This window comes from Rhipicephalus microplus, chromosome 5 (genome assembly GCF_043290135.1).
Source record: "Rhipicephalus microplus isolate Deutch F79 chromosome 5, USDA_Rmic, whole genome shotgun sequence".
Taxonomy (NCBI): domain Eukaryota; kingdom Metazoa; phylum Arthropoda; class Arachnida; order Ixodida; family Ixodidae; genus Rhipicephalus; species Rhipicephalus microplus.
The window spans coordinates 174,590,014-174,616,310 of NC_134704.1; the positions used below are offsets into that span (position 1 = coordinate 174,590,014).

The following is a 26,297-nucleotide window of genomic DNA, read 5'->3' on the forward strand; positions in this document are numbered from 1 at the left end:
GAGGTGCTACAGCTCGTTGTCAACGTCATGAATGTGCAAAGCAATTTTAGACCGAAACTGTAACGATACTCTCGCTAACGTTGCTCGTGTACCCAATACAACAAACATAAGCTAGAAATTTATTGTTAAGATAAGCGGTTGTTTTGTTTTTTTTGCTCCTCCATATAACCACGATGTCATGCTCATACAAGATACTCTTCTCTTTTAATATGCCTAATGAATAACAGCCCTGTAATGATTATGATTTCCCCAATTTGATACAGGAGAAGCAGAAGAAAAATGGTTACCTAACTCTATTGAAATACTTTGTTCTCATCGTGAAGCCTGCGACACCTTTGGAGCAGCAATATTTCAATGCATTGCAGCTGCCTAACTTTAAAATTCAAAATACTACTTCATTATATTTTCAAAACTTTTGCATTGTATTCAACTTTTGAAGCTCTGAGACGTAACGTCCCTTTCAGGACACTAAATAGGAATGCTTAAAATCGGTACGTGCCTTTTTAAGTGAAACCTCTTTACCAATTATTGCACAGCTCTCCTACCACTGCTCAATGGCTCAAATTCAATTGCCAAATTAGCTGTATCATAATGCTTTTATGTACACAATTGTTTACTTTGTACTTCAGTTCTTTATAAGACACTTGGCTATCGAGTTTTGTACACACTGTCTCCCAACACATTTCATAAAAATCTGTTGTGTGAGTTCTTCCCGCTTTTTTTGGCTAATTATGCTCCTCCAGTCTTCACTGTTATGACTTAAAATGAGACTGCAGTATCTGTTGTCTTAGAATCCAAAAAGTATTTATAAACAGTAGTTTAAAATAGTTTCGGTAACAAACTGTTGGGAATATATTGCATATTAATTTATTGTTCATTCACTTCTTGATCACGTACTGAAAGCCCCACACGAACATTTTATTTGCTCTAAAAGTGTCATTGTTTTCTAAAATATCTTTTAGCAAACTAATAAAAAACACCTGCCTACGGTAATGAGTAGTAATTAAATTTCAAATAACTTTAAAATTGAAGGTTGTGGGTTGTCTGCTGCTTTCAGAACATCGATGAAACAAGTGATTCATGTGTCACTTCCCCCTGAATAGCGCTATACACCGATGTGAATTTCGAGTGTTGAATGATCACTGATGACCTGAATGCAATAGGCTTCAGTGGCGTAGTCACGTGGTGGCACACCGGTCTTGTTCCCCCAATGATATTTCTGTTCGGCATGGCATACAACGCAAAAAGTGACCATTTCAAGGGGGTGCCCCACCCCCCTCCCGAAATCAAGGGGGTACCCTTCCCGAAAGAAATTTTCTGCCTATGTTCCTGATAGGCTTGGCTGCTTTCAACGTTTGCGGTGCTCTTTCTCATTCGGTATACTTAGATAATTTTTCTTTGGTGTCGTGCTTGATTTGGTTTGGGTCTGCTTTCGCTCAGTATTCTAAGTTGAAAGTTGTGACTGAATAAGTGCTCTTTTATTTATTATATAATTAACCCTTACATATTACACATTTAACTAAAACACTATCTACAGTAGAGCCCACCTGTTGTGAAATACCACCACTTTCACGTGTCACGTGTCACTAGAAGTAGCAAGTTCTTATCGTGTAACATTATGGCCCAAGTTGCGCTGTTATGGTGACACACAGGAAGACACTATCGCATAAGCAGAACACACGTAATGACCGTGCTCTTTCATTTTTTACGCCTTTTTGCGCCTGTCAGTGCCTTCTAAGCAGCGGAAACGGCATCATAAAGCCATGCCACACCAAATGTCTCTCACAGACGCTTTTGCAGCCGAGCCATTATTCCCTCAGTTATGCCACTACACTCGTTTGCATAAGCTATCATCGTTAGAAATGGCATCTACCTAGTACAACGCAACAATTCCACCAGCAAGAACCCTCTTAGTCCTCTTCTGCTTCTCTCCCCGAACATGTGCTGCCGGTACGCTCACCCGTTCTCGCCCCAAAAGAGAAGTAATTCTAACCTTTTTTGCCGGACAATGCATTCGAAAAAACCATCAGCCCAATCACGCAAGTAAAGGGACAGGCGATATAATATTTGCAAAAGTGCACAAAAGTATACAAGCGGAAAATTGGGAGAAATATAGGAGCGCTGTCATCTTAATACACCTGCCTTTTCAGCGCACATGATAAAAAGCCTTCTTCACCAAACACAGTACTTCTGTGACTCATCAGGCTTCACAGTACCGCGACATCGCTTTCCGTTCGTTTTGGGTGTTTCGCAAGCATAAAATATTGCTCAAGGCAAATCATCTCAAATTAAGATGCGAAGTGTGACAGACCGGCTTAGTCTATTTCTCAAAATACCTTCCAGACGTGTTTCTAACGATGGCGGGATTTCTAACATAATTGTATGCATTACGAAGTCGACTACCCTGAAAGGTAACAGAATTCCGTGTCCGAGAAATGTCATGATCAATATAAAAGTTACGGTTGACCGAATATACTACATGAATTGAACGCACACAAACTGCACATATTTATTGGCGTTCCTCGTATTTTTGATCGAAAAATGAGTACTGAAACAAAAATTGATCCTTCACAATGATAATTGTTTCCATTAAAAAAAATAGAGCACCCGTTTGTAATTTCCATATCAGTGACATACACAGCATGTTTAATGCAGTGTGGATGCGTCGTAATATCTGTCTCTTTCGTTTCATGAATGCGCATGGCCATTTCCTTTTTGTGTCTGCATGCAAATAGATAACGTAGTATATTATGGGGTACTTTTTCCGCAAACTGCTGATGGAAACTAACGCCTTTCTCGTTATCAGTGGTACGAGTGCTATCAAAAAAGACTAGAGAGCCACAACATACCTTTTATAGAGTGTCCCTATAAGAGTCCCGAACACTTGCCACCGCACTGCGCTGTTTTGTGTTGCAAAGGCTACCGCAGAATATCACTTTCTCTCATAATGAAGGCCTTCCTAATTTTTAGCTCGATTGTCTTGTACCATTTGAGCCTTGCTTTGGAATATCTGCATTCCAGCGGAAGACGACGACCACTACCCGGGGAGACTCCAGATGCTGTCAAGGTATGCTCTTGGCCTTATCGCTAAAGCGGACTTCATTTCTACTTCAGTTACATTCGTACGTCACTGCATACCTGTGTGGTCTACCAGCTAGAGAAATGTAGCAGGGAAGGGGAATGCCGCAAGTGAATGATAATAATTATAATTGCTGGGTGTTCACGAGCGAAACCCGCAATACAGGTATGAGCGACGTCGCAATGAGGTGCTCCAGACGCATTTCGACCACATGGAGTGTTTTAACGTGCCCTTACATTTAACCATGTCCTTTCCATTTCACTTCCACAGAAACGCGCCTGCTGAGGCTGTAAGTCATAGCAGTGCCTTCAAACTTAGTGAAGCGACATACGTGCTAAGCTACCGCAGCGGGTCATTGGTGCGAGCGAAAAATTGATCTCGACATGACTTTGTTGATCAATACCGAACAAACCATTGGGCATGCTGTACTTAGGCTTGAGATAAAGTCGAATCACTAGTTTTTTTGATATCTGCATTACAACAAGTGACCAGCTGGGGAAAAATGAGCGTAATCGAAGTTTAAATCATCTTTATAACACTACTGATGCATCATATCCTGCAAACTATTCGTTACCCTCCTCACGCCCTCTGATAATTAGTACTTATCTTCTTTCTCTCTTTAATGACGAGGAGTAGCATAGATATGCTCGCTTTTCATCAAATGCAAGCACGAAGTTGACCTTCTACTCTGCACAGAAATACCCATACTTTACGTTGCACTTATTTATTGCAAAGATCAGCCACAAGTATTTTGTTCTTACTCTTAGGTATTTACCATGTGTGAATTGGCTCAAGCAAAACGAAACATAGCTCGTAATATTGAACGCACAGTGCTGGCTAGTGCAGATGAAGGCTGTTGTCACTGCTTACAAATTTCGTGCTTTCATGCTCTGGTTATTGCTATTGGTCTTATATACTGGTTTCATATATTTGCTTTGAGTCATAATGGCTTTCTACCAACAGTTGTCATTTGCAATATTTAATAATTTCACACTGTCATCATATCCTCGAATAATCTTTCATGCCATTGTATTTTCTATACTTATATAGATTAAATTTGCAGCCAAATAACTCTAAAAGGACATCATGAGATTTTAGCCTATTTTCTAGTGAGCCATCATATTAGGAAGTAATGAAATCTTCGTTTATTGGAAAGCCAGTAATGCAGCAAGTTAACCAATACATCACTTACGGATCACGAACTTTGTATTAATGGGCTGCAGAAATTTCCCTACTGGAGAATTAAATGTTTACCATTGGAGATTGAATGCGACTTCTCAAACCTATCGTTAAGTATGGCCTTAGTTCCCGCCTTTTGATTAACTTAAAGCGATGAAACCCACTTCTAAGAGTATACTTGCGTCACACTGGCTCAGCATGGTCATCATATTGCAAAAAAGTAGTGCTCCCCATATCACTGGGCGAAAGTGGTAGGACGAGAGTGCGAATGAAGAAATTGACGCATCTTGGTGACCTTAGGAGGAGACCCTCGTTACGGGCTCGCCGGACAAGGTCGAATGATATAAAATGGCTTCCCAAGTAGAATTTCGAAAGCCGCGCAACCCACGCCCATGGAAATGTTTTTTCATATTTGGGTATACCACTTCTCCCCACCGCTTAATTAGCGATTACAACGCTGAGTGGCAGAGAGAAGTTATTTTCAGCCATGCGCAAGCGAATCTTCACTGAAGTGATAACTTCCGCTGCAATTCCCACAGCTTTAAGTGGTCCGGCAACACTTTTTCAGCAAGGTCAGAAAACGCTGCCGATCGGTAGTCGACGCTCCCGGGAACAGGCATGACAAATATAGTGCAGTGCGCGGCCTGGAATACAAATAAGTAAATACTTCAAAATCGATTTTCCTCTCTCGGAAAATGGCGATACAGGCTCTAAAATCACTGCATCGCAGGCAAAGTATAAGCCATTGACTGATTTCAGCATGGTTACTACTAGAGCTGCCACGGGATGCCGTTACTTTTTGACGCGTGTGCGCGCGATTTCACTAAAAAACCATGCATTCGAAGAAAAAAAAACCGCTCAAGTTTACAACGTGCACGTGACGTATTTTCTTCGTTGGCACCATCTCTCTTTGTCTAAAGCCCCTATTTTCTGAATACTTTATTCCTGTTTAGCTTCCAGCGCTTTCGGCGAGATGAGAGAAGAAAGAATGCAACTGCAGTGCACGACCGATCTTTGTAGCTCTGCTAGTACAGGAATATTTGTGAAAATTTTTGCGGGGTTATTTGTGCAGCTATACGCTCTTTTAGTGAATCTGTTTCATGGCTACTTAAACAAGCGTTGCAGGGCCCCTTTATAATTACCAACATTTACACTTTTGTTTAAGGAAACATTGGACCCGTTCATGGCATTATCCTTCGCTATATTTTCACTTCGTAATGTGGGAGTTTGCAAGCTGCTACTACGTACGTTGCCACACACAAGGAGGATCATATGAGTTAGCCCATGGAAAAGTGGTTCGAACGAAACATTCCAGTCGACTTAAAGCTAAGGAGGGCTTAAAGCTAAGGGAGGGCTTTAAATTGTAAAGTCTTGCTAGACTCTACACTGAATTACTTAGAAATTATGGAGTGCCACAGGTATGGAAAAATGTCGACAATGCATTCCTACACAAGATGTGAGACGTAAAAGAGTTCAGAAACTGAACCCGTGAAATAACTTTCCGTTATACACGAAAGATTTGAGAAGATAATATCTAATACTATATCAGACATGGTTAACTTCAACAAATCTAGAGCGCTATTATGGCTCGGAAGTAGCCTTCTAAAATGAATCACGAGCATTTGAATAACCATACAATCGAGAGCTGTGACTAGTGAAACGAAAAAAAGTTTTTTATAGACCTTTCATGAACTATATAAGGGCATGCGACCTAGTAGGCATATGAGTAGCCTTTAAACACCATGTCAATAAAGCGTACTTGAAACATATAGAAGTACTCTATCCAAAATCTAAAGAATGTGGAGGTATATTATTTCTGCACAGAAAATACAGAATTGAATTGCGTGCGAGACTGGGGTTAGACACACTTTTCCCTCCGATGCAGTTGACTTCATCCGTATCAGTATTCAAATGGTTCTAGGTTCTAGGAGTTAAAAATAGGATTGAAGATTAGGTTTAAGTATCTCAGCAACCTATGATTTGCAGTTTACCTACGTTCCTGAGGAATAATGGTAACATACTGAAAAAAATACCAAGTTGAAGACCTACACCGAGAAAATTTAAAAGTGGAGCTAAAAATCAGCCTAACGAAAGTTTAGGTAACACTGGAATGGAAAACCTGGCGAAAAAAAGAGTTGACAATAACAATAAACCTCCGAATATCGTGTGAAAATACCTATACAGAAGTCAATTATTAACACTCGAGCAAAGCTGGACAATATGGACATGTAATAGTATAACAATAGTATCTGAGAGATACTTTTAGCATCTGTATTTCTGTATCTAGATAAATTTGCAAAATGTATTTGTATCTCAGCAGTGGGGTACTATTACGATGTATTGGTTACATCGCAATACCGTATAGGATGCTGAAATCTCGTTACTTTTTCTTGGAAATAAGCTATGGGCTTCCAAAAGGGCGGAAAAACTTTTTTGTCTTAATCTATGCAAACGCGCTGTACCACTGGGGCACACAGTGAGAGCGGCTGAAGGTTGTCCACACGCACAGGGCCCTTTGGCACAATTGCTCGACTACGTTTACGGTAAAATTGTGCATGAAGTGTTGTGACCCTCTGACTACGAAAATGACATACTGTCAGGGCGGGTACGACGCACTTCACTTTTTTTTTTGGGGGGGGGGGGGGGAGTGAAAATGGGAGGAGCGAAAAGCCATTTCGTGAGTTCGCAATTCTTGTCTTGAGCCCGAATAGACTCTCCAAACGACATCTTAGTGTAGAAGCTGTTTTTGCTGAAATAATATTAACGCAACAACCTTGTGTCTAACAGACCTAGAGTTACCAATAAATGTGTGCTTTCTCTTAATTGGCTCCCCTACGCTAGTGGTTTGAGCCACCTTCTGCATTTGCAACATTTACTGCATAGAATCACTTCCCCAGTATAATCCTACACATAATAAATCTCTTAGCGTCTCTTGGCCATTTTTAGAATAAAATATTTCCCATATTTTTGTTGCTATATGTATGGCTGTAACTGTAATTCGAGATAGTTGTTTCTTCTGCTGACATATATATCTCTGTCATATTCTGTTATGTCAAATACAAATTTATCTCAGTATTTCAATTGTAGGCTTCAAGCTCACAAGTTTTTATGTATATATATATATATATATATATATATATATATATATATATATATATATATATATATATATATATATATATATATATATATATATATCGCCCTTTTATTTTGATATCCCTTTATTTTGATATCTGTATAGCGCCATATTTTTTTCTTCTTTTTATAAATGTATATCTGTTAAATCTCACCATGTCAAAAACAAATGTATCTCAGTATCTGCATTTTACGCTTCCAGACCATGCATTTTATAGCAGCGTTCCGGAATATTTTCTGTTCATGTCTGACCCGTCCTGCATGTCGGTATTCTTATGAAAATAAAGTTCAGCCAATGACAGAGATGTGCTCAAGTGCAGACGGCAGGGACTTCTAAATTATGAGGGGCAATCAATCGCTGTCTCCACAGTGAAAAACGGTACAATTACCGCATACCACAAGTTTCAGCATATGACGCCGAAACAGGGTGAATAACAGAGAAACCTAATGAAAACTAAAAAAAACATTGTAATGCGCAGTAGAGCGGAGAATAACGAAAGTATAACGAAATCTTAAAAGAGCAGAACCTTAACTTTTTCAGGAGGAAGTGTGAAGCATACATTTATAGTATATCCTTGCATGTGTTTCTTTTTCATCGGTAATCTTAAGTGTACGCCAATTTTCTTCCAATTACCTGACTCCCCTATTCAAGAAAAGCAACATTTTTAGCAATTTAGAACTGCATCAGGCAATACAAACATAACCACATATTTTGTTTATTTTTTTAACATGAAGAACCACAGAAGCTGTTTTTCTTTCCGGTGTATTCTCTCGCGCTCGTCTCAAACGTGTGGAGCACCGTAGGCGTAACTTCGTTGTGTTCATCGAGACGCTGACGGCTTGTCTTAAGCACGTAATAAATAAGGCAAGCTCAAAGGAAAGAGTCAAGTCTTGGCTGTCGCTGATATTCAGCCCACACGGACAATAACATTGATTACGAAAACAGAACAGATCCTCACACACCCCATTTCTAACACAAAACTTTGTACCTAGCGGTTCTCGTCACGCACTCGGTCGCCTAAGATAGCAGCCATATCCAAGACTTCTCTGTCAATATCAGTGGTGGCCACGTCTTCCCCGCGCTGTACAGGCCAGGTCGTTTACGATACTTTTACGGTTCAGTGGCATTCTCGGCTCAATCGTTATGCATGCACGGGAGGTGCAGTAATGTGCAAATTGAGGTTACATCGAGGTTGAAAACCACATGCTGTCAGCAGATGTCATCTGCAACCCAGCTCCACTCGTCAATGACAAAAAAAACGTGGGTCATTTCACAATATATCCAAACCCCGCCCCGCAAAAAGAAGGAACAGTTTGTTAGCGTCTTTAAATGATATCTTCTTATTCTGTGTACCGGTCTAATATAACCTGGCCTAGAATAAAGTTTTCATATCTAACACCTTGTTCTGTAGTTGTGTATTTCACTTTTTATCCTGTAGTAAAAAACGCGCTGTCTTGGCATCATTATATTGGCTCTAATTCATAATGTCGACCAGCGAGTGCCAAACGAGCACTTGAGCCGTAGATTTAAAACTAAGTATCAATAAACGTTTGATTAGCAAGTATTGTTTTTTCTTGCTAAGATTTAGCTACGCGAGACTATTTTATGGCAGCCTACTCAGTGCAGATAACCAGCTTTTCTCGATTCAGTTCACTTTTCTGAAACGAAACATTGCCTGCGTTGAAGTAACTAAAGGCATTATATGTCTGCCTGACAAGGGTCCATGAACCCACCATTTTCTCAAATGGTGTGCAACATAAGAACAAAAATTTATTTGTATTTTTTTCGCAACAAAAAAAAGAATATTCAAGAATGAGAAAGAATATCTTACCGTACAGTATAAGCACCAATAGAATCAACTAATATTTCCCCATAGCATAATAGAAAAGAAAAACAAGAATGTCCAAAAATTACAACTAGGAAACTATTGAGTAAGAAGATAAAATACAGTAACAAATGGAAAGATACATTCGGAGAAGCGAATGAGTTTTACACAAGTGTACAAAAGTAGAAACACATAAAAAGAAAATTCATTATTTTTGTATATATTAGAACGTAGTATACAAGAGAGAAAGTACACTTATCATTTTTCTTTAAATCTTTTTGTATGACCTTGTTTAAAAAGTTCACGGATATGCCTGCAGCTGTGGGCTACATTGGGTATTTGATATCAGAAGGTTTGCTTTCCATAGGTCCTTCCTGAAAAATGGCAGTCGAAATCTATCAAAACCTAAATAATAAAAAAATCGCTTAGATGCCAATGCTCCAAATAACTGCCCACGTTGTTTCTCATTTCTGTGCCGACACATATGGTGAGTTCAAGATTGTAAACAAAAGTGGTAGGGCGTGATTCCTAAGTTACAGATTTTCTACGTAGCTTAGAGCCATATTTTTTTAGGAGCGAAGCTCCTTAAGGCGTGGGCTGTGCGTCCCTTGTATGTAGCCACCTCTCATTCAGTTCTTGCAGTGTTCACTAGGTGGCGGTACTTGTAGCTGATGGCATTAAGTATTACGCTAGCCACCGCCCGATCTAAAGGGTACAGCCATATCCATCCGTCCATCCGTCCATCCATCCATCCATCCGTCCATCCATCCGTCCGTCCGTCCGTCCGTCCATCCATCCGTCCGTCCGCCCGTCCGTCCGTACGTCCGTCCATACGTCCCATCCATCCATCCATCCATCCGTCCGTCCGTCCATCCATCCGTCCGTCCGTCCATCCGTCCGTCCGTCCGTCCGTCCGTCCGTCCACCCATCCATCCATCCATCTATCCAAAAGATGCAAGATGTTATAAACTAGACGGCGGTACGTGTAGTTGATTATGAAAGATGCGAGGTGTTATAAAATAGGAATGATGCCACATATGGCGCGTGTCATCGCTCGATATAGTGCAGCGACATACGCTAGGGGGAGCGTTGCAATAAAATCGAGTGGGCAAAATGTACGGAGGATTCATGGTTTACCATGTTTACCTCCGGAGCTTCGCCCACTCATCATCATTCACTTCGTGGATGTGGTGGCACTTTTTTTTGTAAAACTAACAGCCTGTCTTCTTTAGTTTTTCATATCATACCACAGGTTAAAATACAGTAATGTAGATGTGAATGAACTCAAGAGAAATAATTTATGTCATTTCATATCATTTACTACCATTTACTACTTCACAGAATAGAGGGAATAAGAAGAAAAAGCTTGACAGAGCACGACTAGGCATCCCCGCCAGTTACAGTACAGCGCCGCGCAATAGCAGTACATAGATTTTGCGCAATAAAATAAGCAAAAACAAAAAAGCAAGAATAAAATGAAAAATATTCAAATACACGGAGAGAGTCATTATCATTAGAAACAAAAATAGGCACTCGAAGCACTTCATGAAGGCCACTCCTCCTTTGGAAGTCCAGATTTAAGCTTTATTAGCTCTCTCTAAAATAGCTAGAAATTCAGCCATTTTCGAACTAGAGACCTCAGGTTGTATAAAACAGGAACCGCTCTGGGCATATTTGCATTTATTTTGTTTATTTCAGGTGTCTCACTGATGTTTACTCTAAAAAATATGCCTGAAAATCTAAACAAGCAACACGTTCAATCTCATTATAAATTGGGAAGTATTTCTTTGCTGCGTACTGCAATTGTTTTTCGTATCTATCTATCTATCTATCTATCTATCTATCTATCTATCTATTTAGCCGCTTACATCTAGGTGCTCTCGTGATCACCGTTATAGCTTGGCGTAAACCAAAATTAGTATTGAAGGGTAACATGGTTTCACGCAGATGACGTGCGAGCCAAGACATAAATAATGTCCCAATCCCGTGACACTTCTCGCCTAACAGTGACACAAACACCGGGCGGATATGTGCCACAGGTGATAAGATCTTAGTATATTTACCGAGGATCGACGAGAGCTCACCAGGGCGATTTCAACGTGTGAGCGTTAAAAAAAAACTCACACTGGCAGCGTTGACATGGTGAATGCTAAGAATAAATGTCAGGGTCCCAGGAGGAATTTAACCCCAGCATTCCGCTAGGCAATTAGCCATTCTAAAGCGCAGAGCCACGCCAGGTCTTGGAACTACTTTTTAATAGACCCTAATGTTTGTGAAACGTCTATTGTGATTGCAGTGCTGGCTATGTAATTTTAAAAACATTACATATGTACTCATGTGATACAGCCACCGCGTCGGGTTAACGTCAATCGTAGGTAGGTGCTGTGAGCTGAATTTGAATTACGTAGCAGTGACCAGGACAACCATCCTTACGTGTACAAGCGCTTCATATCAGCTTATCGCTTCTGATGTTGCTAATACTTATGTTACTGTTGGCTTCGTTGTGCAAGTGCGAAAAACTGGCGATAAACTTCTGCAACTTTGCAACATGTATCAGTTGGTGCAATATTTATACGTATATTTGGAGTGAGTTTGTGACTGTCAGTCAATAAAAATTTACGACATGGTCACCTCCCGTCCACATGCATACTTCACCTCGAATCAATTCACAAGGTAGGTGGGATCTGCGAAGTATTTTTTTTCAAGCTGCAGACAGAAATTTTCACTCTTAGTTTTTCTCTTGAACACAACAAAGTCAGCTTTACTAGTTTTCTATTGTAGTTAGTTCGAATCCATTCCTTATGGAATGGTCCGGTCTTATTTTGCTCTTGTATAGTCCTAATGTGCTAGTAATGAACTCCGTCCCAATAATTCAGGACTTTCCTCTTTCATATACCATCGTCACCACTAGACCCAGAAGGTCTACAATTGTTTTACTGCGGGAGCCATTATTATACTGTGGCTACAATTCCAAAGCTTTCATTATGCACCCTGTAATTCATAAATTTATATGAAAACACTTTTTGGATATAAGTAGAACAAATGAAGTGGAACCCTCTAAGTAAAGCTACTTTTTTTGCGTTTTTTTTTTGTTTTTGTGATTGGCGTAGTTTTACGCACTTCACGAAAATACGTAAGCATTTGTTGCACACAATCAAAGGATAGCTTTCCTTTCTGAAGGATAGCTTTGTAAGCATACCTAATTTATTATCTATGAGAAGTACTAAATGAAGAAAACTTTGCGGAATCACGTCATATCGACAGAGTAAAATCAAGCATGCAGTATCTTGTGTTTTCACAGGTCCTAGTGACGAGCTTCGTCAAAATATTGAAGCTCTCTTTTCAGACACATCGTGAAAGTTTTCTGTATTTGCAACTCAAAATTAGAGCAGAAGTGGTATCATTGCTTTTTGCTGCATTATAAGTGTCCGCACAGTAATCCACACAGAGATTTAATGGGCAAAGAGTTGTTTTTATTGCCCCGCTGTTTCAACATTGAAGCGGCGCGGAAGGGTCGCCACATTCTGTGTAGAACTCATGTGGGTTATTGCAGCATCTTTGTTGCACCGTGGATGAAGGAAAACTTTGCATTTTTCTTTCATACAGGTGTTTGAGGCTTTCAAATCTGTTGTTCTTGTCTCAGACCCAAGCAACGCAACAATGCTTGACTGCCTTCAAGCAAGTCGATCAGAGATGAACACAGAGCAACGAACAGCGACGTACACTTGGATCCTCCCGAAAATTGGGTAGAAATTTTGGTTTTAAACCACCTCATAAACATGTGCCTTCACATCCACTTTACCGCGAGATTGAAGAAGCTAGAAGAATAAGATGGGGTGGAGCCCTTTTGGCAAGCACTCTCAATTTATGGCAGGTAGATTGCCACTATCCCTTAAGAGGAAGGTATATAACAGCTGCATCTTGCCGGTACTTAGCTACTGACCAGAGATCTGGAGACTTACAAAGAGGGTTCAGCTTAAATTGAAAATGATGCTGCGAGCAATGGAAAGCAAAATGGTAGGTGCAACCTTAAGAGACGAATGGGAGCAGAGTGGATCAGTGAACATACCGGGGTTAAGGATATTATAGTTGAAATCAAGAAGAGGAAATGCACTGGGGCCGGGCAAGTAGCGCGCACACAGAATAACCGCTGGTCATTAAGGGTAAGTAACTAAATTCATAGAGAAGGAAAGTCGTTAGGAAGAGACAGAAAGTTAGGTGATCAGATGAGATTACGAAGTTTGTGGGTGTAAAATGGCAGCGGCAAGCACAAAACCAAGTTGACTGGCGGAACATGGGAGAGGCCTTTGTCCTGCAGTGGACGTAGTTAGGATGATGATGATGAGTGAAATGCTTTATATATATATATATATATATATATATATATATATATATATATATATATATATATATATATATATATATATATATATATATATATATATATATATATATATATATATATATATATATATATATATATATATTTATATATATATATATATATATGTATATATATATATATACAGTAGACTCGCGATAATTCAAACTCTGATAATTCGAACTTTCGGTTAATTCGTACAAAATTCAAAATTTTGGTTGGCTCGCTATGCTTTCAATGTATTTAAAAGCCGCATAATTCAAACTTCGTCATTCGGTTAATTCGTACTTTCTGCCTGTCCATACCGGAAAATTTCTGCTGATTTGCCGGCAATATTTGAAAATTTGCGTGCTTATGATTATCATAGTAGTCTGATATTGAAAAATAAGCGCCTTAAAACTTCAAGAGAAAAGGTTTTGCCACACAATCATTTCTCAGCATTCCGCGCCGCGGTGGAAAAAAAAACGAAAAACAAAAACGGCCCGGTGGTTACGAAGCTGGCTCGCGGCTTATCTCTGCTTTTCCGGCGTGCCGGTGGCGCCGGCCGACTCCGAAGCACGTGACCTGCCCACAGAATGCGTACAGGTCTGCCCGTCTTTCTTACGTGCTGCGCATTTTTCGATCGACCATGTCACCGCGAGGAAAATATCGGACACTACCCCTAAAAGAGAAATTGGCCGCTATCCAAGAAGTCGACGCTGGGGTAAAGAAGACCGAAGTGGCACTGAAGTATGGAATAACCAAAAGTACTCTCACAACCATTCTGAAAGCCAAAGACAAGCTGCAGAATAACGCGAGCCGCTTCGCTCCCGATCGGAAAAGGCTTAGGGAAGCTGCGTACCCGGATCTCGAAAACGCCGTGCTTCTTTGGCTCAAGCGCGCACGGAGCTCCAATTTACCGATAAATGGGCCAATCCTACGAGAGAAAGCTGAAGAACTTTCCTTGCGCTTGGGAATTGACGATTTCAAGTGCAGCGATGGCTGGATTTCTCGGTTCAAGGAACGCCACGGTCTCTCCTTCAAAACAGTGAGTGGTGAAGCAGCAGTGGTAGATGAAGCTGTTTCTTCTGACTGGCGGCAGACTAGACTTCAAAGCCTGCTGCTTGAATACTCCCCGGCTGATGTATATAATGCCGACGAAATGGGGCTGTTTTTTAAGTGCCTGCCCGATCAAACCTTGTGTCGCAAGGGAGAGCGTTGCACTGGCGGAAAGCTGAGCAAAGAACGGTTAACCGTCATGGTTTGCGCCAATATGGACGGAAGTCACAAGCCAGAACTCTTCGTTGTGGGCAAGTCAAAGCGTCCCAGGTGCTTTAAAGGTGTCCGAACGCTCCCAGTTGCATATGACGGAAACACGCGAGCCTGGATGACGCAAGCTTTGTTCGAGGGTTGGCTCCGCAAACTGGATGGGCAAATGAAGCGAGCGAAAAGGAAAATTTTGCTCATTGTTGATAACTGCCCTGCGCACGGCGACGTGGAGGGGCTGGAAGCAATTCGCCTTGAATTTCTGCCTCCTAACACTACAGCTGTCCTCCAGCCCCTGGATCAAGGGGTAATCAAATGCTTGAAGCTTAATTACCGGAAAACACTGCTAAAGAGAATGCTGATATGTATGGACAATTCCATACCTTACAGTGTCACACTACTCTCATCGTTGGGCATGCTCGCCGACGCATGGAATGCTGTCACATCAGCAACAATAAGGAACTGCTTCGAGCATGCCTTCCGCATACCTGGCTGCAGCATTGCCACTTCATCTGACTGCTTGCAGACTGAGGGCGACGATGAAAGCCAAGTGCTGTCTATTCTAAAAGCGCACAACATAGCTGCCGACCTCGACAGTTATGCAGCTACTGATGATAACCTGTGCGTGTGCAGGGAGGACACACTCGATGACTTGGTGGCAGAGGTGCTGCCAGCACAACACAGCAGTGAAAGAAGAACCGGAAGTGGAAAATGTGACAACTGCACAGGCTTTCCAGTACATTGCTAAAGTGAGAAAATTTCTGACAACAACAGAAAACTCTCAGAAACAACTGGCAGCACTTACTGGCATCGAGAGCTTTGTGCTAAATGCGCATGTGGCAAATAAGCAGTTGACCATCCATGATTTTTTTAAAAGGTCTAGTCAGCAGTAGATAGTCAATAAACTTGTTGACCATACATGCACCGCTCTCTGTTTTTGTGTAGTTAGGATCTAGAGATGCTTAAAAGTGTGAATGTAGATGTCTGATCATAATTTGTGCTGTCACCTTACCCAGAGTCGCATATATGAGAACTTCTGATAATTCAAACAGCCTGATAATTCAAACAAAATCCAGGGGTCCCTTCGAGTTTGAATTAATGAGAGTCGACTGTATATATATATATATATATATATATATATATATATATATATATATATATATATATATATATATATATATATGTGTGTGTGTGTGTGTGTATTTGCGTGTGCTAGTGTGTTTCAGACAGAAAGAGGGCGTATGTAAGACAACCCTCAGATCAGAAATATAATTAGGCAAACCCCCTGATGACACATGGCATATTAGGCGCTTTGTGAATTGGGCCCCTTGTGGGCGTTTGAATTTGGAAGCAAGGCTTTAGCGCCACAGGCTCATTCAGCATTGGGAAAATCAGGCTTGACCTTTACCATTTATTTGAGGTGAATCAGTAGTCTTCCTCAACGTCTGACGTCAATTAAGAGCACTGTGCATTGTGCAAACAGTGTGCGACTTCTTTCAGTTCTTTGTTCTGACATTTTTGCAGGCAAACTATTCCGTTATACGTCAAGGCTGGAGATAGTCCTGGTGCATTTACATATACTGCTGGCAATGGCAAGTAGAGCATTGACCTCTATCCGCATGAGCGTGGCCATGTGTTTGAGCAATTTTATGTAATAAACTAAAATTATGCATCCTTTGCCATAGTGCTTGTTGCTCGCAATGTGAAATCTGAGTTATTGCTTTGTACATATCTCAATTCCACGGCAAAATGAAAAGCTATTTCCCTAACTCTTGCTCACCTTGTTATGCTGAAGAATTGTGTTGCGAGAAAACGTTATACGCACTGTAACAGTGAATGACTCAGGTTCCTGAGATTTTTCATGACGATTACTTACTTGCATGATTGGTATATAGATCGATGATTGTACAACTTCTGACAAAAATTAGAAAATTTCACAAATTCTCAGTTCTTATACTAAGGAGCATCTTTAATCATTCGGTCAACTTGTACTTTGCTTGTCCTTTCAGACGAATGAACTTGTGAGGTTTAATAATAATATTATTAGTAATAGCTGTTGAGGTTCAACGTCCTGAAACCATGATATGAATAATAAGGGCGCCGTAATAGAGGGTTCCGGAAATGTCGACCACCGGGTTTCTTCAACAGACACCTACACCTATGTCTACGAGCCTCAATAATTTTTGTCTCCATCGAAACTGCGGCTGATGCGGCCAAGCTTTGATCTATTAGCATCCTTCATTATGGAGCCGGAAAGGCAGCAGACTTCTGGGGCCAAACGCATATCTGAGCAGCTGCCATCGGTGAAGTGCTCCGTAGATGGACTACATCTCGCCGTAGTCTGCACTGTTGCGCAGTTTGAACAAACGCCAGTAAATTTAGCCATGACTGCCTCAGGGCTTATTTCATCTGAATTTTAAAAAAAGGTGCCATAGCACAAGTACCACAAAAATGCAATCGCAATAGCACAATGGAAGAGCATCACTACTTTAGGCTAACGCTCTGATATTTTTTGTTCGTTAAGAAAAGATTCTCTTTACCAAGTCATCTATAAGTTTGAAATTTGAGAATGTTGCCTTCATATTTATTTGAATGGTTTAACTTTAATCGACGTTGTTTTGAAAGGTGTTGTAGAAGTGTTGTGTAAGAAGGTAACATTGGAGGAAAAACTAATTTCCAGGGTGGCATTTGCACACACTTTATCTACATGGGAGCCAGAACTGAAAAAAACTAGGTCAGAATCACTATTATAATATTTCAATTGAATCCGGTACACAGAAGTTCATGACATCTTAATAAGATGTTTTATGTGATGCCATAAATATATTCACATACCTCGGAAGTGGCATATACATTCTACACTATTCTGATCTAGGTATGAAACAAGTAACATGTGCATTATTTTTTTTAAAGCAATATATTGGTATTGCGTTAAGCTTTCGTTCTGGTGAAGATCATTTATCACTTCCGCCTCACAAAAGTACTACTGTGCACCAGCAAATGCTACGAACTAACTTGAGTAACCTAACTTTTTTTTAAATGCTAGTCTCGGTTATTCAAACGTGTCAACTGCGGCTATCACTTCTCTGCCATTCCACCGCTTAGAAAAAGCGCGTGAACATGCGTTTGCGCTAACTACTCACCCCTTGTTAAATTTTACGTATGTTGAAAAAAGCTTGCTGTTATCTTAGCATAGCAAAATATCCATGTAAAATGTTGCTCTTTATGCTTTCTATGTGGTATTAAGCGCACAGAGACAAGACCCGAAATTGTCCTGTCTGCGAGCACTTCACACGCTACGTTAACTGTCTGCAACTTCTCCGAATATCAACATTACTCTCCAGCCTAATTGATTCCTCATCTAGGGAACTTCAAAACATCTCGTAATTTGATCAATCCGTTCATGTTTTGTCACCAAGATAGCCTACAAGTTTCTGCAAACCTTTCTTGACTACGAAAACGAAAACACAATATAGCCTCTACTTGAATGACGATAATTGCAGAAGCATACACAGAGTATTCGCAGCTCTTCGTTTTCGCAGTTGCTTCACATTGTCAAGGCTTTCTGCGAGATCCGCTATACTGCAGACTGGATAAATATTCCACTGTGGTTGCGCTGCGTACAAAAGAGGGCAGAAAGCTGGATCAAGGCCTTGGGTCGGAGACAGAATTTCGCCTTGGGCGGTAGCACCACTACATGGTTGATGAAAGCGCTGGCTGCTAAACTTTATAACATGAATACAAGACTCATCGAAACACTTGTGATTTTTGTCTCGAACTGAACAAAGGTTTAAAGGTGAGATGATTGGTACATTTTGTTTAAGGAATCAAAAAATGGCTCATAAACGGGATGAGGTAAAATGAGTTACCTGCCGCTACGTCTATGATAAAAAAAGTACTACCGAATCTTTGTTCACGCCTTCTTTGATCAATTATTTTGTACATACTGTGCTTCGTTTTCCGTTCCTTAACGTTGTTTCTTATTCTGCTTTATATTTTTATGCGCGTGGAATTGAACACGCAGCCCCACCGCGGTGGTCTAGTGGCTAAGGTACTCGGCTGCTGACCCGCAGGGCGCGGGTTCGAATCCCGGCTGCGGCGGCTGCATTTCCGATGGAGGCGGAAATGTTGTAGGCCCGTGTGCTCAGATTTGGGTGCACGTTAAAGAACCCCAGGTGGTCTAAATTTCCGGAGCCCTCCACTACGGCACCTCTCATAATCATATAGTGGTTTTGGGACGTTAAACCCCACATATCAATCAATTGAACACGCAAAAACTGAATGTGTCTTCAGACTTCTAAGTTAGCGTCTGAACAGGCTACATGATAATTCCAGTTTTAGTAAACGCACTTCGCGACTCTTCATGTGATTTAGGCAGTAACACCATCAATCGTTTCGTGTCAGGTGCAAGGCACCGTAATAAGCATAAGATAAGAAAAACAGCAGAATTTATTTCACATGGCAGGAGAACAAATTTTCAGGATCTATAGGTTCCCGTGCACTGCGAATTGGGTTTTTGCTATTACTTTTTTTGACGCAGAGCTGTTAAGGGTGTGCCCTTAATGGCTTCTCTATTTTTCCGTGTTCTGCTACACCAATCCTAATATGAGTACTGCTGCGTTTTTTTTCACTTATCATTTGGCTTTTTAACGTTTTTGGCCTTACCTGTCATTTAAATATAGAAAAATTTAACTGAGTATTTTATTTATGATAAACTTGATCCCAGACAAACTACGTATTTCTAAAAGATTAACACAAAGTTATCCAAAGAAAACTATATAGCGTAGCAAGCAGGCTCAGCGCCTGCTTAGTGCACGTTCTATAGAGCTTTTCATTAGTCGCCAATCAATGCTCATCTACGAGGAAATACGAAATCATTAAAAGAAACAAGACCACCAACGCGGATAATAACTGACGTGATTGTGAGTGAACAGTTCACATTAGGAAAACAATGACACTTCCCAGAGATAAAATGCAGCTCACCCGAGTAATTATTGCGATATTTTACATTTAAAAAGAAAGTGAGAGTATTCATTTAGGTTTCGGTAAACAAGAACGCGAGTCAGCGCGTGCCCAACTTTCACATGAAAATCATTATTTGCATGTATAATTAGGAGAAACTTTCATAGAAGCACTTTATCGTTTGATACACTTGTTAGAGTTCCAATGAATTTTGCAAAAGCTTTTCTGTCTTTTGTGAATAAAAATACAGGCAATAATCAACGCGTTGTCATGTTCTTTTTTGTCCTTTTTGTGTGAGCGCTGCACCGTCCTAAGTATGAAGACCTCCGTAACAATGCGTAAAAACCCTATCAAGCTGTCACCAAAATACAGCACGGGATATTTCTTTGCGATGAATATAAAAACCAAGTGGAAAGTTATTAAGAAGAGAAAAATGTGTGGTTTGATTGAGTGATATGTGGGGTGTGACATCCCGAAACCACCATGTGAATATAATAGACGCAATAGTGGAGGGCTCCGAAAATTTCGGCCACCTGGGGTTCAGAATATCTTATTTTAAACATTACGCCAGCGTGTAAATTGTACAGGCAAATTAAGGCTTAATATTATTTGAATACAAAACAAACGCGGTAGTTATCTAATTAGAGAACGGTAGGTGTAATACCAGTGTTTTTAACGCTTTATGACCCCATAAATATTTCAGCACGTTTTCAGTTCCTACTGATGCGACAAGTATTAAAAAAATTCTCAGCGTATGCATGGTAGAAAAGTTTTCTCACGGAAAGATAAACAGAGTTTTGCCACAATGAAATACTTTATATAATATGTGAAGATGTCCGCGCTTTCAATTGAAGAAAGTTTGTGTGTTATTATTGTGTCCTTGAAGACATTACATTTTTTCTTTTTGCTTTTCATAAAAAGCAAATAATGCGATATAAAGAAAGAAGATGCCAAAAACTTAGATAGTGAGAAAAAGAAATGTAGAAATATTGAAAAAGGAAATGTATAGACCAAAAAAAGAAGGAAATTGAACTAAAGAAACACAAAAAAAGAGATGGAAGAAAAAGTGAAAAAGAAAAGCAAGGAGAATGACAGAACGATAAAAACAAAGGCAAACAAGGCAGACCACACAGCTTTGCACTTCCTTCAGGCTCAGCACCACCATACTGCGAAGCTGCTATGACTTTTCTTTACGTTATTTTGCACCGTAGTGTGCTTTTTCGCTTGATAGTTGAAGTAGTTGTGTTGCATGGTTACGTTCTCTTCTGTCCTCATCACCAAGCTTCCCTACTTCCTTGATAGGGCAGCGCAGTTCACATTGGATTTTAGGCGCACCAGGATAGGCCTAAAGAAAGGAGCCTTACATTTTGAGGTTGAAATACAAACTTCGCAAGTATCCTTTGAATTCACCATTTGATCATATTATTTCAACTATAACGCTTCTTCTGCATTACGGACTGTAGAAAGGACACCTATTTCATCTTTTTTGCGAGACCTTTATGAAGTATTTTCCATGAAAGACGTGTACTATATCTGCAGGGTGTTCCAATATTATGGCCGTTGAAGTAAAATATGCATGCTAAATATAAATCACCAGTAAAATTAAACTGTGTCTTAATGCTATCGCTCTATATAATCCAGTAAGCAGAGAATCTGGTGTCAATGTGTAATAGTTAGAACCAATTCTGCAGACCGCAAGTAGTGTTTCAGTCGGTGTTATGCGAAGCAGTCAGTCAGTAGTTCTCATGCTTCATTCATAATATAAAGTAGTGTAATAGTTGCGTGGAACATCTTCGATTCGCCAGGCACGTTGAATAGCCTGGCGTTTAAGTGTCACTTATGGTACGACGCAATGTCTGCCCTCGCGTGAAAGCACAGACGCGACGGTGCGATCAAGAGAATAATGTTACGAGTAACTTGTTTAATGATCTATTTACAGCGCAGAGAAATCGACGAGAAAGATGGTGCCAGACCAGCATCAAACGAAAACCTACGTCGTCCTCCTCTTTCATGCAGCCGAGTTTAGCGGCTGTTATGTATCATAACCCCCGACGGTAGAAGCACCGTCCCGGTGTTAAATTTACGCAGATGATGTCGAAGGTGGGTAATAGGGCTTTAGCCGATCCACGTGAACGGTGTCGCTCGGAGCTGACGATGACTTTGTTGGATCGGTTGGAACAATCTCGTGCGTGACGTCTGTCACTTGGCGAACGATACGGAATAGTCCAGTGTGGGGCGACAACAGTTTTTCAGACAGTCCCACACGCCGAGTAGGTGACCAGAGGTGCACGAGAGAACCCGGAAAAAAAGTGCACGTCCCTATGGTGAGAATTGTAGAGCTGTTGTTGGCGCGCCTGTGAAGCCTGTAAACGGTTACGGGCGACTTGACGCGCGTGGTCGGCGCGGTCAATGACTTCCCCAGCATATTCAGTGGCCGCAGGTAGTAACGTGTCTAAGGGTAGAGTTCGGTCCCGGCCATATAGTAGATAGAAGGGCGACTAGCCGGCAGTGTTTTGACGAGATGAATTGTAGGCGAACGTCACATATGGCAAATGAATGTCCCAATCATGGTGGTCTGGCGCAACGTATATGGCAAGCATATCGGTTAGAGTCCCGTTGAGGCGCTCCGTGGGACCATTTGACTAGGAAAGGTACGAAGTAAAAACTTGTGCTTGGTATGGCAAGACTTCAGGATTTCGTGAACGACAGCTTATAAGAACGTGCGGCCACGGTCGTTGAGAAGTTGGCGGGGAGCACCGTGCACTAATATTATGTCGTATATCAGAAAGTCCACAACGTCGGTAGCGCAGCTGGTCGGGAGTGCTCGTGTGATTGCGTACCGCGTCGCGTAGTCCGTGGCAACAGCAATCCATTTATTTCCGGCTGTGGAGAGTGGAAAAGGGCCCAACAGGTCGAGACCAGTTCGAAGTAAAGGCTCGTTGGAAACGTCGATCGGCTGAAGGTAGCTGGCTGGGAGGGCAGATGGCGTTTTGCGACGCTGACAGGGCTCACAAGCGGCGACATAGCGTCGAACAGAGCGGGCAAGTCCAGGCCAAAAAACCCGACGTCGTACCCGATCGTATGTGCGAGAAACGCCCAAATGGCCCGTCATGGGAGTGTCATGAAGTTGATGCAGGACAGTGGAACGCAAGTGTGCTGGCATGACAGGAAGTAAGTCTGATCCGAAGGAATCAAGGTTACAACAATATAAAATCCCGTCTTTCACCAAAAACATTCGTAGGGACGGGTCCCGAGGCATTGACTCTAGTTTGTCAATGATGGCTTGTAAAGAAGCATCCCGACGTTGCTCTTTGCCAATGTTCAACAGCTGCGACACGGAAAAAAACGTCCGTGATAGCGTCAGTATCGGTTACTTCGTCAACAGGGTAGCGGGATAAATAATCCGCATCGTGATGTAATCGCCCTGTTTTGTACAATACAGAGAACGTGTACTCTTGAAGGCGTAGAGCTCAACGAGCGAGACGTCCCGTGGGGTCCTTCAGGGAGGCTAGCCAGCAGAGCGCGTGATGATCCGTGACAACACGGAATGAGCGCCCGTACAGGTATGGACGAAACTTGGCGACTGCCCATACAAGGGCGAGGCACTCGCGCTCCGTAATGGAATAGTTGCGCTCGGCTGGAGATAGCAGTCGACTTGCGTAGGCCATAACACGGTCGTGTCCCCGTTGTTGCTGCAATAGCACAGCTCCTATGCCGTGTCCACTGGCGTCCGTGTGAACCTCGGTTGGGGCTAATAAATCAAAGTGAGCCAAGATTGGTGGCATTGTAAGTAGTGTCGCAAATTGCAAAAACGATGACGCTTTGTCATGGCCCCAGATAAACGAGGCGTCTTTCTTCAAGAGGTCTGTGAGGGGGCGTGCAATGGTCGCAAAGTCCTTAACAAAGCGTCTGAAATATGAGCAGAACCCCACAAAACTGCGGACATCCTTTTTGGTCCTCGGAATGGGAAAGTTCGTGACGGGACGAATTTTCTCTGGGTCTGGACGCACGCCTTGGGCATCGACAAGGTGACCGAGCACGGAAATTTGACGACGAGCGAAGTGGCACTTGGAGGCGTTAAGCTGGAGTCCGGCTCGACTAAAATTGTCCAGAATAGCTGACAAACGATCAAGATGCGAGTAGAATGTGGGCGAAAAGACAATAACATCGTCAAGGTAACACAAGCAGGTGGACCATTTCAACCCTTGGAGCATTGAGTCTATCATTCTTTCAAATGTGGCTGGTGCATTGCAGAGACCAAAGGACATCACCTTAAATTGATAAAGACCATCAGGAGTGATCAATTCGGTCTTCTCGTGGTCCATCTTGTCGACGGCTATCTGCCAGTACCCTGACCGAAGGTCAATAGTTGAAAAATAAGTGGCACCGCACAGGCAGTCAAGGGCGTCGCCGATGCGAGGTAAAGAATAAACGTCTTTTTGGTAGTTTTGTTAAGGTGACGGTAATCGACACAAAAGCGCCATGTTCCATCTATCTTTTTAACAAGGATGACTGGAGAAGCCCAGGCGCTGCATGAAGGCTCGATAATGTTTTTCGCAAGCATTTTGCCGACTTCATGTTATAGTATTGCACGCTCCGACGCAGACACACGGTAGGGGGGTCGGTGAATGGAAGTTGCATGGCTAGTATTTATGCGATGGGTGACAATGGTCGTTTGGCCTAAAGAGTTGCTTGCAAAGTCGAACATGCTACGATATCCCTCAAGAACGTGGCAAAGCGCTGCAGCTTGCTCAGACGTGAGGTCCGATGACACCATTCGCTCGGATGTCGGTGCCCTAAGAACGTGATGGAGTGGAACCACTGACTGAGCTGCAGCAATCGTCAACTCTGAAGGGCTCGACATGGTCATCTTGGAGAGCGGTAATTTTGGCCAGGGAGATACCCTGTGGCAGAACTTGGGTGGTGAGTGAAAAGTTGACCAGTGAAAGGAAGGTGTGGTTTCTCGTAATCGTCAGAATCATATGCGGCACAGCAACCCAATGCGAATTCATCACGGCAGGAATCGGAGCCACCATGTAATCACCATCAGGTACTGGCGGCGTGGAGGATAAGTCGACATGTGTGACAGAGTTAGGAGGGAGGCGCTTGAAATCAATGCAGCAGAGGCTGGTTTGCGGTGGGCTAGTCGGGTCGGAAAAGAAGGGTAAATCGAGATGGAGAGAGCCAGCTGAACAGTCTATGAGGTCAGAATGCGTGGCTAGAAAATCCATACCGAGAATGAGTTCATGAGGGCAATGTTTGATAACGGCGAAAAGAACGACAGTGCTTCTCTCCCCAATAGACACTCGTGCAGAACACATACCAAATATTGCACCAGTTTTTTCATCAGCAACTCGTACAGCTCGGTTGAGGGCGGGCGTGACAACTTTTCTAAGTCGGCGGTGAAGGTTAGCACTCATAATGGTCACATGCGCGCCAGTATATGTCAATGCACTGACACGAACATTGTCGACAGTAATGTCCAAAAGGTTCCGGTTCGTTGTTAACGTTAATCGAGGATTTCTTAGGAAGGTCTTCAACGCAGCTCCACCTCCAGAAGCTGCACAGCCTAGTTTTCCGGTCGGAGGTGCTGCGAATAGGTCGGGGAGGCAGCACGGCGTTGTGGGGGCGACCGGAACTGACGACGAGCAGGGGACGGTGACCAGTCGTAGCGAGGTCTGCTCAGAGGTGCTGTAGGAGCGAAAAATGTGGTCGGCGTTAATGGAGAAAGTGATGGAGATGACTGGCGTGCAGAAGTGGCGTGATACTGAGGTGCATAATGGGACGGTGGAGCCCAGCGGCTGCGGCAGTAACGAGTGATATGACCAACGCGTCGACGGTTAAAACATATGAGCCTGTTATCAAGAGTACGCCATTCGGACGGATTGCGTTGTATGCGAGGCGCAGAAGGGGTACAATAAGAAGGCTCAGCAGAGTATACGGTAGGAACAGGATGTAGGCCGACATTCGATAGCTCTTGATGAACGACCGCTTGTATTAAAGAGATCGTGGTCGGGGAAGGCGCAGGCGTCGGTAATGGCATGGCTACCGGTTGTGCTGCCTCGACATCTCGACGAATGATGCGTGTAAGGTTGTCACATCGAGAGGCCTGGTGGAAGGCGTCATCGCATGAAGAAGTGACCGCTGTGCTCGGAAGGCGCACGATGCTTTGGGCTACGCGGCGGGCTTTAGCTTGTTTGAAACGTCGGCATTCTTTAAAGATTGTGTCGATGCTCAAGACGTTGTTAAGAACCAGCAGGTTGAAAGCATCGTCAGCAATGCCTTTCAAGGCGTGGTTAACCTTTTCGTCTTCCGACATGCACTGGTCGGCCTTGGAACAAAGGGCCAAGACGTCAACAATGTAGGAGACGTACGATTCGGTAGTAGACTGGGCCCGTGTGGCAAGAGTCTTCTTCGCAGCGAGCTGACGACCAGATGAATCGCCAAACAGGTCCCGTATCTTTTCTTTGAAGAGATCCCAGCTCGTTAT

At 42.3% G+C, this 26,297-nt stretch overlaps 1 protein-coding gene across 1 annotated transcript in view; it reads left to right on the forward strand.

Moving 5' to 3' along the window:
* The first annotated feature begins 2,882 nt into the window (after positions 1-2,882).
* LOC119174113 (uncharacterized) overlaps positions 2,883-26,297 on the forward strand; it is a 29,185-nt gene continuing 5,770 nt past the window's right edge. The window contains exons 1-3 of the mRNA XM_037424921.2: positions 2,883-3,067; positions 12,826-12,965; positions 16,370-16,437. Coding sequence (XP_037280818.1) covers positions 2,948-3,067; positions 12,826-12,965; positions 16,370-16,437 — 328 coding nt within the window. The 5' untranslated portion in view covers positions 2,883-2,947. The remainder of the gene's footprint in view (positions 3,068-12,825; positions 12,966-16,369; positions 16,438-26,297) is intronic.